The sequence below is a fragment of the Podarcis filfolensis genome (genome assembly GCF_964270895.1).
Source record: "Podarcis filfolensis genome assembly, chromosome: 7".
Lineage (NCBI taxonomy): Eukaryota > Metazoa > Chordata > Lepidosauria > Squamata > Lacertidae > Podarcis > Podarcis filfolensis.
The window spans coordinates 7,075,950-7,092,792 of record NC_139603.1 but is presented as its reverse complement, the minus strand read 5'-3'; the positions used below and the strand labels follow the sequence as shown (position 1 = coordinate 7,092,792).

The window sequence follows — 16,843 nt, the reverse complement described above, 5'->3', positions numbered from 1 at the left end:
TAACCAATGTAGGGCACATAGAATCATAGAATGGCAGACTGGGAAGCATAGCTGTCAACCTTCCCTTTTTTTTGTGGGAAATTCCCTTATTCCAGCGCCGCTTCCCGCTGCTATCCCGGATTGTTAGATATCCCGTAGACTGTCCCCAGGACAGGTGAGGCTGCTGATCCCTTATTTTCAAATCTGAAAGTTGACAGCTACGGTTGGAAGGTATGCCAGGGGCAATCTATTTATTATTATTATTATTAAATATCTATTAAAATTTTCCACCTTAATAAAAAAAAATCAAAGAAGAAAAAGACAAAAAAATTAAAAACACATAAAGTTTACAATCCGTATTTTCAATAACATATTTCCCTGACTTCCCCACACCTCCCCTTCTTATATTCCAAATCAAATTGTTAGTTCAACAAGTTCTTATCCCCAATTTTTAACCTTTTTATATTTAATTCATTTTAGAAAAACCAATTTTAACTTATAAACATCAATATTTGTACATCAGTGCTCATTCTTAAATCCTTTTTCTAAAGTCGACCCAAATTCCCTTCCACGAATTCCCCAATTATCATACTAATAACAAAACAAAATAAAAAACAGATTATAATTGTACACCCTGCCAGGGGCAATCTAATCCAAATCACTGCAATGAATTTATGAGCTTGCTCAAATTCTAATGCTTCACTGGATGTAGAGATTATGGGGATCTGCCCCCAAACCATAAATTATAATTAGATTCATGACAGAATTGTAGAGTCCATCCCCCTGCAATGAAGGAATTTCATCTAATGCATCCATGACAGATAGGCATTCTGGTTAAGGTTATGTTGAATCCTGATTCTGACTTCTGTGGCATTCATTGCCCCTCCAAGGTTGGTGTCATCTGCAGATTTGATGGGCAGCCCCTCAAATCCTTCCTCCAAGTTCTTTCTAAAGACGTTGAACAACAACGGGCCCAGGACAGACCCTAACGGCACGCCACTTGTCACTTTTTTCTAGGAGGATAGGGAACCATTAATGAGAACCAGGGGTACCACTGCTAGGGGCTAAGCCCTTGTGGTCCTGTGTGAGTGTCTGGAGGCGGCTGGAGGATGGATGGCAGCTAACAGATCGAGGCTGAATCCTGACAAGACAGAAGTACTGTTTTGGGGGGACAGGAGGTGGGCAGGTGTAGAGGACTCCCTGGTCCTGAATGGGGTAACTGTGCCCCTGAAGGAAGCAGGTGCGCAGCCTGGGAGTCATGCTGGATTCACAGCTGTCCATGGAGGTGCAGGTCAATTCTGTGTCCAGGGCAGCTGTTTACCAGATCCATCTGGTACACAGACTCAGACCCTATCTGCCTGTGGACTGTCTCGCCAGAGTGGTGCATGCTCTAGTTATCTCCTGCTTGGACTACTGCAATGCACGCTACGTGGGGCTACCTTTGAAGGTGACCCGGAAACTACAACTAATCCAGAATGCGGCAGCTAGACTGGTGACCGGAAGCGGCTGCCGAGACCACATAACACCGGTCTTGAAAGACCTCTATTGGCTCCCAGTATGTTTCCGAGCACAATTCAAAGTGTTGGCGCTGACCTTTAAAGCCCAAAACGGCCTCGGTCCAGTATACCTGAAGGAGCCTCTCCATCCCCATCATTCAACCCAGACACCAAGGTCCAGCGCCAAGGGCCTTCTAGTTGTTCCCTCACTGCGAGAAGCGAGGTTACAGGGAACCAGGCAAAGGGCCTTCTCGGTAGTGGCACCCGCCCTGTGGAACGCCTTCCCACCAGATGTCAAAGAGACAAACAACTACCAGACTTTTAGGAGACATCTGAAGGCAGCCCTGTTTAGGGAAGCTTTTAATATGTGAAGGATTATTGTATTTTAATATTTTGTTGGAAGCTGCCCAGAGTGGCTGGGGAAACCCAGCCAGATGGGTGGGGTATAAATAATTTATTTTTTTATTATTATTATTATTATTATTATTATTATTATTATTATTATTATTATTCCCTTTGAATATTTTCAGGGAGGGGACTGCCCCCAATGTCCAAAAGTGGTGGAGGAGGCCAAGTGCAGAGCCAAACACAGCCCCAGGCCATCTCCTCCTCCTCCTCCTACCGTGTAGGGGAAGGAGTCAGGAAGCCACAATCCAGTGGCAGCAGCAGCAGATGACCCATGGCCATTGAAGGTGTGTTGCTGCTGCACTGCAGCCATGCTTGGCTCGGCCCCGGCTCTTCTGATGTCCTGAAATAACGCATCCAAAGTTCTTCAGAAGCTGGCGCCTCTGATGAGCACTCTTTGGGTTCGGTTAGTCAACCAGCTAAAGATCCACCCTAACAGTTACCTCGTCCAGTCCACATTTTACCAGCTTCCACTGCAAGAATATAATGGAGGAATATCATGTCAGAAGCCTTGCTGAAATCAAGATACACTATGTCCACAGCATTCCCTTGAGCCACCACAGTTGTAACTCAAAAGAAAGATAGGAAGGAAGGAAGGAAAGAAGGAGATTTGTCTGGCATGCCTTGCTTTTGAGAAAAAAACAGACAAGGAAGTCCCAGTTGGTCAACCATCGTGGCACCAACCAGCTCCAGACCTACTTCGCTTGCCCTGAGCTGCCACTTCTGTGTGAGAAGAAGGCCGAAAGGAAAAAGGGGATAAAATCTGCATCTACACTTGCCCTCTTAAACGACTTTCCTTTCAGGATGTTGAATAATGGAGACGAGGATCCGTTCAAGCTCCATTTTCCTGCTCTTATGTCCATTTGTTAAGTCCTGTTCCAACAATCATAATGGTGACTGAACACCCTTGAGTGGCATCTACTGATCCCACAAAACAAAGTGCACCAATTGAACGTATGTTTGAGCTGATGAATTTGTTTGAGAGCCAAATGTTTACCAAGAGGGCTGCAGAAAATCCTTATTCTCCACCTTTCTTTACTCTCCACACATGGACTTCCCACCAGTTTTCGGAAGGTGGAAGGTAGAGGAACTGTTTTGAAGAAAAGATTCTTCAGGACCAATTAAAACTTCACCAGGATGGCCAACAACAACAACTTATTATTTCTATCCCACCCATCTCGCTGGGTTTCCCCAGCCACTCTGGGCGGCTTTCAACAGAACATTAAAAACAGAATAAAACATAAAAAACTTCCCTAAACAGAGCTGCCTTCAGATGTCTGTTTGAAGGAGTCCTCTGTTTGAAGGGCTGTCCAGCCAAGTCTGATTTAAAGATTTAAAAACCTTTATTAAAAAAAACTCTTAAGAAAGGAGACTAGCAGCCTATCAAATTAGCACCTGGAGAAAAAGACCAAGCCCACAGGCCACCTGGTCAAGATCCACCCCACTGTGGTGAGATGTATTGTATTTAATTTAAATTATAGCATTCACTTCTAAATTTGTATCCATACATATAAATCAGCATATGCGAATTTATGCAAATGAGTGTCCTTTTTTTTAGGCAGTGCATAGATGAGCACCTTAAATTAGGCATGACCCTTGGTAGCTCAGTAAATAGAGCAAAAGTTTGTGGTCCACTTCACCAGATGCATGAAGTGTATTCCTCAGATATATACAAATGAAATGAACTTTTTGAATTTCATTTAAAAAGAGAGAGAGAGAGAGAAATGGAATGGCCAGCAGGAAAGAACTGCCCCTCTCCTGTCAGTCTTTCACTCTCAGTTGCAGTTTCCAAGGTGGCTTTTCATCTAAAGAACAAACAAAACAAAACAAAACAAAACAAAACAAAACAAAACAAAACAAAACAAAACAAAACAAAACAAAACAAAACAAAACAAAACAAAACAAAACAAAACAAACTATTGGGGAGGGGAGGGGGGGTCAGGGAGAAACCCACACCTGAGTCAGGTTGCTCTACATTCTGTACTGACTACAGCAGGAACTTCAGAAGTTTCAGGAAATCCGAACGTAAATCCATACTTTGCTTTGAAACTCAGTTTGCTTCATTTCTCAGCCTATCCTTGGATGGATGGCGACAGCATGCAAATGGAAAAAATAAATGCATTTGGGAGCAGAGCTCACAGTGCACATGTTTGGATGGAACTTTTAAAAATGTTGTTTTCTGCAGCGTTTGGGTGGGAGAGTTACAGAACAATATTTGCAAATACAGTGGTACCTCGGGTTACATACGCTTCAGGTTACATACGCTTCAGGTTACAGATTCCGGTAACCCAGAAATCTTCAGGTTAAGAACTTTGCTTCAGGATGAGAACAGAAATCGTGCAGCGGCAGCGCAGCGGCAGCGGGAGACCCCATTAGCTAAAGTGGTGCTTCAGGTTAAGAATAGTTTCAGGTTAAGAAGAAGAAGAAGAAGAAGAGTTTGGATTTGATATCCTGCTTTATCACTACCCGAAGGAGTCTCAAAGCGGCTAACATTCTCCTTTCCCTTCCTCCCCCCAACAAACACTCTGTGAGGTGAGTGTGGCTGAGAGACTTCAGAGAAGTGTGACTAGCCCACGGTCACCCAGCAGCTGCATGTGGAGGAGCGGAGATGCGAACCCGGTTCACCAGATTACGAGTCTTCCGCTCTTAACCACTACACCACACTGGCTCTCAGTATGGACCTCCGGAATGAATTAAGTACTTAACCTGAGGTACCACTGTACAGTAAAGGAATGTTCACCACATAAAGGCTACGGCATCAAGTGATGGATTCCGTGCGTGAAATGCTAACCTCAGATCAGCTGCTGTGTCCAGAGTGCTGCTATCACCTGACATCTTCACTCCAAACCACAATACATTTAATTGGAGGAAGGTCACATGTTCAGCTGAGCGGTTGGATAAGGTGTGTGCATTTTTCTTCCCACAAGTGTCATTTTCCTGCTTGCAAATTAGCACATGTCCACCGCACAAAGGCTGGCAATTGTTTAGTTTAGTTGCTTGGAGAAAACCAAATCCATAATGGCCAGACGTGTACTAGGGAGAAACATGTTGACAAAATGAATAGACCAATTGGAGGATTGCTTTGGGCATTCAGCCGTGCTCAGTTCCCACCCCCTCACCCCCACCCGTTGCTAGGATAGTTGTCAACAGAACTTGAAGCTCCCGGGAGATAACGAATCTAATATTAATAATTGTCTCGTGAAGAAAAAGTGCTGCAGCATTCCAAGGGCGATCGATAAATCTGACTTCATATGGAATCTTTTAAATTCCAGCAATCTGAAGGAGGAGGCTACAGATTTGCAGAGCAATACCTGGGTTAGTTGAATGTTTCAGCCTATGTACATTTAAACATGTAAAATTTGAAAGAATTTAAATTGTTGGTGGTGGGCATTTTAGTCCTCAGTAAGCAAGATTTTTTTTTTAAGTGTCATGATGTTTCCAGCATTACTTTGGCCAGAATTTAAAGGGAATCTTGAGCAACCATCTTTGTAGAAAATATAATTATATGATAAGGTTTAGTAACTAGGTGACATTATCATTACTTATTTATTATGCCAAGGGTTCAAGAGTAATCCTATGTTCAAGGGTATTTTATAAGCTCCTCCCTTCATTTTATTCTCACAAGTACCCTTTAAAGCGAGGGATGCAGGTGGCGCTGTGGGTTAAACCATAGAGCCCAGGACTTGCCGCGGTTCGAATCCCCGCGACGGGGTGAGCTCCCGTTGCTCGGTCCCTGCTCCTGTCAACCTAGCAGTTCGAAAGCACATCAAAGTGCAAGTAGATAAATAGGTACCGCTCCGGCGGGAAGGTAAACGGCGTTTCCATGCACTGCTCTGGTTCGCCAGAAGCGGCTTAGTCATGCTGGCCACATGACCCAGAAGCTGTACGCCGGCTCCCTCGGCCAATAAAGCGAGATGAGTGCCGCAACCCCAGAGTCGGCCACGACTGGACCTAATGGTCAGGGGTCCCTTTACCTTTTACCATTTAAAGCAGATTAAAATGAAGGAGTGGCTGCCCCAAGAGGGCTGATTTATGATTTGAACCCCATTTTCAGCATGGTTCAGGTGTGTTGTTTTTTTAGGCTTTTAATTTTGTCACTGTGCATAGATTGAACCTATTTTAAACTGAGTAATGTTGTTCATAATCCCTTTTTGTGGAATAGCCAATTTGGGCAAAAAGAAGGTTGCAATTCGGTCACTGTACTGTTTAAACCAGAGATACTTATCCACACTTAGCTTTGCTGCACATTTCTAGGTACAGGCCTGGGCTGTCCAGCTCTGCGTCTCAGTGCTCCCACTCCCCAGTGCTTTTCCCTTGGGCACCTGCTCTTTATTGCTGAATCGGATCAAACGGCAATCCATAGAAAACCTGCATTGCCTTTTGCTCCGATTTGGCAGTAAAGAGCGGGTTTTCCTGTGGGAAGGTAGCAGAGCAAAATGAAAAGTGTTTGGACACAGATCGAGAAAGCATGGTCCTGTGGCTAGAAAGTGCAGAGCAAAGAGCAAAGAGGTCTGGACCAGGAGAAGATTCACAATGTAAGAATATAAATATTTTGGGGGACAGGGGGCGGGGGTGTGTGGGGGATTCCCTGGTCCTGAATGGGGTAACTGTGCCCCTGAAGGACCAGGTGCGCAGCCTGGGAGTCATTCTGGACTCACAGCTGTCCATGGAGGCACAGGTCAATTCTGTGTCCAAGGCAGCTGTTTATCAGCTCCATCTGGTGCGCAGGCTGAGACTCTACCTGCCCACAGACTGTCTCGCCAGAGTAGTGCATGCTCTAGTTATCTCCCGCTTGGACTACTGCACCGCGCTCTGTGTGGGGCTACCTTTGAAGGTGACCCGGAAACTGCAATTAATCCAGAATGCGGCAGCTAGACTGGTGACTGGGAGTGGCCGCCGGGACCACATAACACCGTTTCTGAGAGACCTCTATTGGCTCCCAGTACGTTTCCGAGCACAATTCAAAGTGTTGGTGCTGACCTTTAAAGCCCTAAATGGCCTCGGTCCAGTATACCTGAAGGAGCGTATTCACCCCCATCGTTCAGCCCGGACACTGAGATCCAGCACCGAGGGCCTTCTGGCAGTTCCCTCATTGCAAGAAGTGAGGTTACAGGGAACCAGACGGAGGGCCTTCTCGGTAGTGGCGCCCACCCTGTGGAACACCTTCCCTTCAGATGTGAAGGAAATAAGCAGCTATCCTATCTTTAAAAGACATCTGAAGGCAGCCCTGTTCAGGGAAGTTTTTAATATTTAACGCTGTACTGTTTTTAACACTTGATTGGGAGCCGCCCAGAGTGGCTGGGGAAACTCAGCCAGATGGGCGGGGTATAAATAATAAATTATTGTTATTATTATTATTATTAATAAATCAGACCAAAGGCTCCTCTAGTGCAGCACCTTGCTCCCTGCAGTGGCCAAGTAGAGGCCTAGGAGAAGTTTCCATGAGGGCAACAGACCTTCTCACGGTTGCTACCGTTTGACAAGGTGTGTGGGTTCTAGAGTGCTTGACTGGGGAAACAGAACTTCATGTCCTTGCATGAAACGGAGGTCTCAACCCAGCTCAGACATTGAAAAATTGCCTGCTATAAGGATAATATTGGGAGGAAAGAGAGCCACATGCCCAGAAGTCACTGGTGAAGATGTAAGCAAGTAACTTTTGGGAAAGCGTCATAATTGGTACCAAAATAAACGCAGAACCGTTGACACAGATCAACCAGTCACCTCTTTTTTAAGGAAAGGGATTTGAATCTTTCGTAGCATGCACACTTGACATCGAAGTCCACAGAATGAATGATCAGCCTGTGCAGAGAGACCCAAGGATCTGCCAAGACACAAAGGTCTTCCTGAATAAAATAAGCACATGGGGCCCCAAAATATGGGAACCCCTTACAACCTTTTTTAATGGAATTTGAGGTGCAAACTAAACATAATTGTTCAGTTTCACCTTGGCTACATAGTTCTTTTTAGGAAACAAAGGCATGCCTCTTAATGAGAAGAAGAAGAAGAAGAAGAAGAAGAAGAAGAAGAAGAAGAAGAAGGGGAGGAGGAAGAAGAGTTTGGATTTGATATCCTGCTTTATCACTACCCTAAGGAGTCTCAAAGCGGCTAACATTCTCCTTTCCCTTCCTCCTCCACAACAAACACTCTGTGAGGTGAGTGGGGCTGAGAGACTTCAGAGAAGTGTGACTAGCCCAAGGTCACCCAGCAGCTGCATGTGGAGGAGCAGAGACACGAACCCGGTTCCCCAGATTACGAGTCTACCGCTCTTAACCACAACACCACACTGGCTCTCACAGTTGACTCACTTTTCTCTGTCACCACAGGTTGATTTACCTTCTGTTGCATGGAAACAGGATAAGGATGGGAGACAACTGGAAAAGAAAGCCCAGCATCTGCCATGGTCCTATGCTTCCACGAATACAGATCCCTTCATCTGCTCAGGACACCTCCTTAATGAAGGTATCTGAGGAGGACTGCTGACATTAGAGCTGTGCCAATCTCACGACCTAACCCCTTCTGCGATTTTATTAAATAAAACAGTTCTTGGTGTTTAGAATAGGGTTACCAGACATCCCCATTTCCTGGGGACAGTCCCAGAATTTGCGAATAAGTCCCCGGACAAATTCCATCCTCGGAATGTCCCCGGATTTCATCTAATGTCCCCGGGAAACGCAGCGGCAGCAGTCTGAGCAGCCGGCTCTGGCTGGCTTCAGGAGCTGCTGGGAAGTCCCCATATGATGGTGGTGCAGGGGCTCAAAGATGCAGCTTCCGGGCTGCCTCCACCTTCCCTGACCCAAGCAACTAAACTGTGAAGGGAGGCTTCACACTGCCTATCCGAGCTTGCGTGCAAGCAGGAGGGGGCAAGGATTTCTCAGTTAGGCAACGGGAAGTCTCCATTACCAGCTGAGGGATCCCCGCCCCCTCTTGTTTGCACGCAAGTAGGAATGGGATTGGGGCTGCTCTGGGAAGGGAGGCATCGTGCTGCCCGAGCCGCCGCTCTTGGCCCTCCTTCTCCACCTTCCATGCCTGACCCACTGCGCACCGCTTCCCCACCACCACCACCGAAGAACCAACAACTCAGGGACTGCCCAGGCTTATGGAGAAAGGAGACAGAAGCTTCGGAGGAAGGGGAAACGTGGCGGTTGAGGTCAAGACAGCGGCTGCCCCACCGCCATTGCTGCAGCATCAATGTTCCGAACGTGTAGTATTTATTTATTTATTGTGTCCCCGGATTCATTGAAAAAAATCTGTGAACCTTAGCTTAGAAGGGTCTCCTGTTCTTAGTGCAGAGTGGGTTCTTCTGTCTTGTTTCACGGTGCCATCCTCAACGTGCTGCACCCTGACACCTCCCTTAGCACCTGCAGGGGCCCCTGCCTCCCCCCTTTATTTTATTTTTATTTTTAATATGTGAGAGTGTGTGTACATGTCTGTAACCCCCCCCCCCCGAATGCTTCTGGGCCACACACAGGCCTAAAGAGTTCCATAAGGAAACAGAGCATTAAAGCTGCCCACCAAAGAACACCAGAGCTATGTCCCATTGCCCACTGTCAATCTCCCCCATTTCCCAGGTGAGCACTGCCATCTGCAAGACTTCCCCAAATTACTGCTTTTTGGAGAAGTAGGGATGGAAGACCGTTATTTCCAGTTTTCTCAGCTTCTCGTTTTTCCAGTCTTGAATTAGGTTCTCACATTTCTGCAGCTATTTGCAAGTCTGTTTTTTAAAAGTCCTGACGAAAATGCATCAGGATTTTTAGTGTGAACAAACACATTTTGTATGCAGTTTTGACTAATGTACAATTTCTTTGAAAGCAGCTATCCCGAATGTTATACATTTTTGTATGCTACCTTCATTGATATCCATTCCTGTTAGTGCACAATTTCCTCGGATATGTGCATTTTGTGAACACTGTTTGGACACGGGTGACGCTGTGGGTTAAACCACAGAGCCTAGGACTTGCCAATCAGAAGGCTGGCGGTTTGAATCCCCGCAACGGGGTGAGCTCCCGTTGCTCGGTCCCTGCTCCTGCCAACCTAGCAGTTTAAAAGCACATCAAAGTGCAAGTAGATAAATAGGTACCGCTCCGGCGGGAAGGTAAACAGTGTTTCCGTGCGCTGCTCTGGTTCGCCTGAAGCGGCTTAGTCATGCTGGCCACATGACCCAGAAGCTGTACGCCGGCTCCCTCGGCCAATAAAGCGAGATGAGTGCTGCAACCCCAGAGTCGGCCACAACTGGACCTAATGGTCAGGGGTCCCTTTACCTTTACCCTTTACCACATAATAAGATTAAGTGAAAATCCCGAAGGACAGCTATGTTTTAGTGCATGTACTGTTTCAGGGTATGTGGATTTGATAGATATGTCTTTAAATGAGAAGTGAAGCTTGCAGGCTGCATGCACAGTCTTTGTGACAAGAAGATTGAAGCCCTCCTTGCAATCTAGGGGACGGCAGGTGCCAGACCAGGAGACTTCAGGTCCACCCCGAAGGTCTGGCAGCCCTAGGCCTCTCTGGAACTCACCTACAGGTGGTACCCAACACCAAGAAAACTAGCGCTAATATGCCCAGGAACCTCACCAAAATGCTGGAGAGGGTGCACCTCCACAGGCACATACTTTCACATGTGGTGGGAGTGCCCCAAAATCCAACTATTCTTGACAACAACCATACAAGAAATATGTAAAATAACCAAGCAAGTATTAGAAATCACTCCAGAATTGGCCCTACTAAACATCTTTCAAGACAATAATGCCCACTTACACCACAAAGAACTCATAACCCACCTACTTTCAGCAGCCAGAAACATAACCAGACACTGGAGAGACCTGTCAGGAGTAAGCATGGACCAATGGCACCAAATAGAATGGGAAACAGCCTTACTAGAAAATTTAACCAATAAACTGAAACTGACACGGGGACAAATAGAAGAAGATGCCTTCACCCTGGTATGGCTTCCCTTTATCACATACACAGCCCAACAAGACAATGACAAAAATCCACCAATAGCATACAAATCAATATGGCTAACCTGATCCAAAACACCCACCCACCCCACTCACACATGAAAACAAAGACCACCACAGCCAGTCACAAACAAACAAACAACCACACCCTAGGCCAACCCCAACCTCTCTCACCACCAAAGGAACACAAGTGAACAGCAGAGAACCTGCACAAGCAACACTGACACAAAACCCGACATACATTAAGTAAAATAGAAACATCGCCACCTGACCCCACCCCCACTCATCTTTCCCCCCCTCTACCTCTTTCCCCCTTTTCTTCCTAATGTCTCAACAAATGAAACTGATGAGTAAAAAATGTTACTTGGGGAAAAAAGAGAGAGAGAGAGAGAGATTGCACATACTTTTGTAAACCAAGAAAATATTTAATAAAAATAGATTTTTTAAAAAAATGGTTCACCCCAAATGCCTGGGGGAATTAGGGTGTCTTTACTTGATGGCAGAAACCCACACTTGCCTCATCGCTCAGGGTGACAAAGAACCACTCTCACCAACTGGAAGACCTGGGATTGATGATATGGGAGAAGAATACAGCCAGGTTCCAGGGCATGAAGGACTTTATAAACCAGTACTAAAACCTTGAATTGGACCCTGTAGCAGTCAGGCAGCCAGCTCAAATCCCACAATATTGGTGGTTATATGACCACATGCTGAAGTGCCATTCAGTCATCATTCTGCAGCAGCTGCAATCTCTGGACTGTTGTCAAAGGCAGCCCAATGTAGAATACATTATAATAATCTAGCTTTGCAGCCCTGGCTATTTTCTACCTCAGCATGTTTCTGCTTTCGTTGCTTTGCTTTTTCCATGATAAAAGAGGGAGCAAAGGAAGTCCAGGGTCCTCGTACATTCTCATTTTGCATTGTTTGGGTGGTGGTGGGGGGGTTTGGGGTGCTGTTTGCCATCTGTAACTAGTCTAGGCCTTGTTCCGACAGGATTTGAAAAGAGGACAGAAGCGCTACTTTTACAGCATTATGAGAATATATGACAGCAAAGTGCCGAGGGAAATGTTGTACCGTCGGTATGCGATCAATCTCCAGCGCCAGAACGTGCAGGGTGAGTGTTCAGCCAAGGCAGCTCCTTGCATCAGCACCTCTGAGAAATTGGAGAGCAGCAGAGAAAATCCGGAGACTTGAGGGGATTATGAGGCAAGGTTTATGGGCCATGAAGGTACATCAGACACACAGCCGGAGCACATGGTGGTTTATAGGCAGAGTTCACACAGTCTTCAGCCAAGAGGCTCTGCCGTTCTCAGCAGGGACAAGGGGAAGAACAGGCAGTGAAATGATGTAGGTCTGGTGTTATTTATGCTACATTCATCCACTGTGCCGTTTGTCTTCGGTTCCTCTCCGCAGAAATGATACAAACACACACAGAGACAGCTGAAAGACAAATGCTTTAGAATAAATGTTTAGCTCTCGTAGCTGCCTTAGAAAAATATCAGACCAACACATTTCTCCCAGACGCACAAAAACACCGGGGGCTTTCCTCCACATGTCTCCCAAACGCTTGACGTTAAAACTAAAATTGGAAACCTTCTATAGGAGAGCCACTCAGGAACAAACACTTCAAAATGAAGAGTTAGCATTAAAAGGATTGTGCGATCAGTTCTGTGATTCAGAAAAGACAGCTTCTATGTTCTCCCAGACTTTTCATGTTCAATTCAAGGTTTTAGCTCAGTGGTACAAGCCATGTTTTGCATACAAAAGGTCAGTGTTTCCAAAACTTGGGCTTCCAGCTGTTGTTGGATTACAACTCCCATCATCCCTAGCTAGCGGGACCAGTGGTCAGGGATGATGGGAATTGTAGTCCCTAAACAGCTGGAGACACAAGTTTGAGACACCCTGACCTCGATTCAGTCCTGAGCATCTGCAGGTAGCAAGCCTGACCCCATCAGTCAGCCAGGTCAGACACTGGCTGAGGACCTCCTCACCAGCCCAATCCACCAGATCCTAGATCAGGCATAGGCAAACTCGGCTTCCAGATGTTTTGGGACTACAACTCCCATCACCCCTAGCTAACAGAACCAGTGGTCAGGGATGATGGGAGTTGTAGCTCCAAAACATCTGGAGGGCCGAGTTTGCCACACATTCGCTCCATAAGATGCACAGACATTTCCCCTTAGATTTTAAGAGGGAAAAAGTGCATCTTATGGAGCGAAAAATACGGTAGACACGACAAAGTCTTCTATAAAAGTATAAAAGAGTTTACTCACTCACATTCTGTTCCCAGATGGTTCCCAGAAGGCAGACTTAAGTTAAAAAAGTAACTTAAGTAACCTGGAATCTATCCTATAAAGAGACAGCTCCTTTGTCCTCTCTTGGCTAAAAGCATCTTAGGCTAAGCAGATGTTGCGTCTTTGATGAATGTAGTCAGACAAGTGCTTTTGTCGTTACCTGCATAGGGAAGGTCACGCCCGCCTCTGGTCACATGTAGAGAAAGCCTGCTGACTGGACAAACATTCCTCCTCATGTGTAAACATGTTCACTCTAAGGAACGTTGTACTTGACTGCTCTGTGTTTTACATCCCACAAGTGCCCCTGTTGAAGCACGTATGGGGGCGGGCAGTGAGTGACCTGACTGTGGCAAAAGCAGGGGAGGTCACCCCAACAGCAAATGTTGGCCATGGCTGCCACAAGCAGGGCAGAGCCCCTTCCTGGTTGGGAAGCACCGGGGGCCCAGAACCAGCACCATCCCAAGAGCCCCCCAGAAGTCGCATGCTGTCCCTGCCAGCTCATTGTTTAATTTATTTATTTGCCATTTACTCCACACACACACAAATGTGTTTCAAAGCAAGGGCTGAGAATAACCTGTACCTGAAACTCTGTGGAGCTGCTTCCAGTCAGTGTATTATAGACAATGCTGAGCTAGACGGACCTGTAATCTGGTGTAGTATATATGCTCCCTGTATCGTTTCTGCAGGAGAATGCAGACTTGCCATTTCTAGCATGAACTGTAAGGTAGGAGAAACAGGGGCAATCACTTGCTCCTGGAGCCATTTCCTGGAGAAAGCAGATGATTAAACATGGAGAGTCCAGACCTGGGCACAGAAAGGCAGGCCTGGATTTTCTCTTTCTTTTCTTTTTCGCTGATTCAGATGGCTGGGTTTAAAATATGATTTATAGAATAGAAATGAGCAAGTCCCAGCCTCAGAACTGCAGGTGTAAAACAAACGAATGATTTAGCCTTGTAGTGCTTACTATTTTGAAGGGACGCGGGTGGCGCTGTGGGTAAAACCTCAGCGCCTAGGGCTTGCCGATCGCATGGTCGGCGGTTCGAATCCCTGCGGCGGGGTAAGCTCCCATCTTTCGGTCCCAGCTCCTGCCCACCTAGCAGTTCGAAAGCACGTCAAAGTGCAAGTAGATCAATAGGTACCGCTTTATAGCGGGAAGGCAACGGCGTTTCCGTGCGCTGCGCTGGTGCTGGCTCGCCAGAGCAGCTTCATCACGCTGGCCACGTGACCCGGAAGTGTCTCTGGACAGCGCTGGCCCCCGGCCTCTTAAGTGAGATGGGTGCACAACCCTAGAGTCAGACACGACTGGCCCGTACGAGCAGGGGTACCTTTACCTTTACCTTTACCTTTTTGCTTACTATTTTATCAAAACTTTTAATGTGAAGGCCCAGTTACAAACCAAATATGAAGTTCAGAAAATCCTATTGATGGCCCTGTTTGTCACGGGAATAACAAAAATGCACAGGCAAAACAGAAGCAGTTAACAGGGGAGTAAAATCAGATGTAATTATTCTGTGAAGTATGCATTCTCTATTTTATGTTCTGCTAAACTCTGATTGATTAAATTAGAGGCAGTCTTCCCATTAAACTGGATTTATTACAAGAACATGGTAACTATTGCTACCTAGTGCTAAGAACCATCTTTCTTAAAGGAAAGGCTTGTCCCTTTCCCCAACACTTTGGGAAACAGGCTGGTCCCCTTTCAAACTATTTGATTGCACCCGATGTCAGGAGGCTTGCTTGTGTAAATTAGAGACAAAACAGCAGACCTAAAAGGAAAGAGGGAGTCGAAACGTTCATCTCACAATTAAGGCTCCACAAAGTAGGTCTTTCTCATCTTTCACTCCTGCAATCATTGAAAACCATGTCACATCGCCACAGGACGACGGCAGACAGCAGAAGGCTCACCAACTCCTTTTTGCAATTACCGTTGTTATTTTCTGACTCCACGCTCTGTGCATGGCAGGGAGCCCTATTCATTCCATCAACTTTTATGGCCTCTCCTGCTCATGCTGACTAATGTGATGACACTAGACCAGTTGTTCAGCTGTCCTGGACACTTTTGCCAGCCCAAAGGAATAACTGGCCATCAGAATAACGCACCGCTTGCCCCCTCGTCCCCATGTATTTATGCACGGGTGCCTTTCACAATTTTTGACTCCTTTAAAAATATTTTTAAGGGCTCATCACAAAGCAGCAAGTCAAATATTATGCATCCTACCTGAAAGATTAAAAAACCCCGGAGAGGAATCAAGGCTGGGAACTGCACATCCCTTGAAGACAGACCTCAGGAAGGCAGAGTTCGGTTTCTGTAATTAAATGTGGATCAAAGAAACCAGAGATGACTCACAGTCAGTGAAAAAGGATGAATCACTTTTCTTCCATGAGAATTGGACACTTAAGGTTACATCCAGAAGTTGCGCTAGGTGCTTACAAAACAAGCTGGTAACTCGTCTTTCTGTTTTTATTTTATTTTTAAATGCACATTCTCTTCTAGGAAAAAGTGCTCAAAATTTCCATAATTTTGCATGCATTATATATGAAAATAGATATTTGAAATCTTGCAGAATTTGCCATTTTGTGCCAAGGGGGGGGGAATGGTAAGGGTAAATGTGAAATAAGGAGACCCGGGATAAATGGGGGGCAGTGGACACTTATTTGAAGCAAGACCTGGAAAACGCCAAGAATGCAGAATGTTCCAGTTCCTAAACTTGCTTGTTTTCAAACACGTGTGCGTGCACACGCACACACACACATACAGACCTCCCCCCCTATAGACACATATACACGAGGGCTAGAAACTTGCATAAATATAATGAAAGTGGTGATTCAGTGTAAGATTTTGCCTGAGGAGGAATTTGCATCCTCTTACCTTGCCGATCGGAAGGTTGGCAGCTCGAATCCCCCCGACGGGGTGAGCTCCCGTTGTTTGGTCCCTGCTCCTGCCAACCTAGCCGTTCAAAAGCGTGTCAAGTGCAAGTAGATAAATAGGTACCGCTCTGGTGGGAAGGTAAACAGCATTTCCATGCGCTGCTCTGGTTCTCCGGAAGCGGCTTAGTCATGCTGGCCACATGACCCGGAAGCTGTCTGCGGACAAACACCAGCTCCCTCGGCCTATAGAGCGAGATGAGAGCGCAACCCCAGAGTTGTCTGCAACTGGACCTAACAGTCAGGTGTACCTTTACCTTTACCTTTATCTGTAATCACTGCTCTGTACTACTTGGTAAAGATGTGTACAAAACCGACGTCATCTTATAGAGAGGAGCCTGTTCAGAGTGGGCCCTCTGAGCGATAGTATAGGACAGATTGCTTAAAGCTTCCGACTGCAGAATGAAAATTACAGGTTAACATTGGATGCATTACGATGATGTGTATGGAAACTGACACTCTAAGTTGTCTCTGACACCTTTAAATTAATTTCCAGCTTTAAATAAGAAATGAAATATGTAACAAATGCAAATAAAATTTATATCGATGTGTATGCTGACAGGTCAAAAGCGTCGCCAGTTGTTTTCCGGCAGATGGCTTTCTTTCTGAAAAAGCTGCTCCATAAACCTTTATTACTCTCTATTTCTGTGCTTTTTCGGAAACTGACACATAACCATGCATTCTGCATCAGCCCAGTGGGTTCCTCTAGATGACCTGTTTACTGACTAGCATTTGCTCATACTGTACAAAGCTTACATGAAAGTTAGATTATATCCTGTTTTTACGG

The 16,843-nt window shown here is 45.9% G+C and overlaps 2 protein-coding genes across 4 annotated transcripts in view; both read left to right on the top strand.

Moving 5' to 3' along the window:
- Positions 1-16,843, top strand: part of DGKH (diacylglycerol kinase eta) — a 764,231-nt gene that overhangs the window by 277,513 nt on the left and 469,875 nt on the right. The window lies entirely within an intron of this gene.
- On the top strand, positions 5,031-15,447 carry FAM216B (family with sequence similarity 216 member B). The gene is made up of 4 exons (XM_083624808.1): positions 5,031-5,195; positions 8,204-8,339; positions 11,831-11,951; positions 15,309-15,447. The coding sequence occupies exons 2-4, from the start codon at positions 8,241-8,243 to the stop codon at positions 15,359-15,361; spliced, it is 273 nt and encodes a 90-aa protein (XP_083480934.1). The 5' UTR covers positions 5,031-5,195; positions 8,204-8,240; the 3' UTR covers positions 15,362-15,447.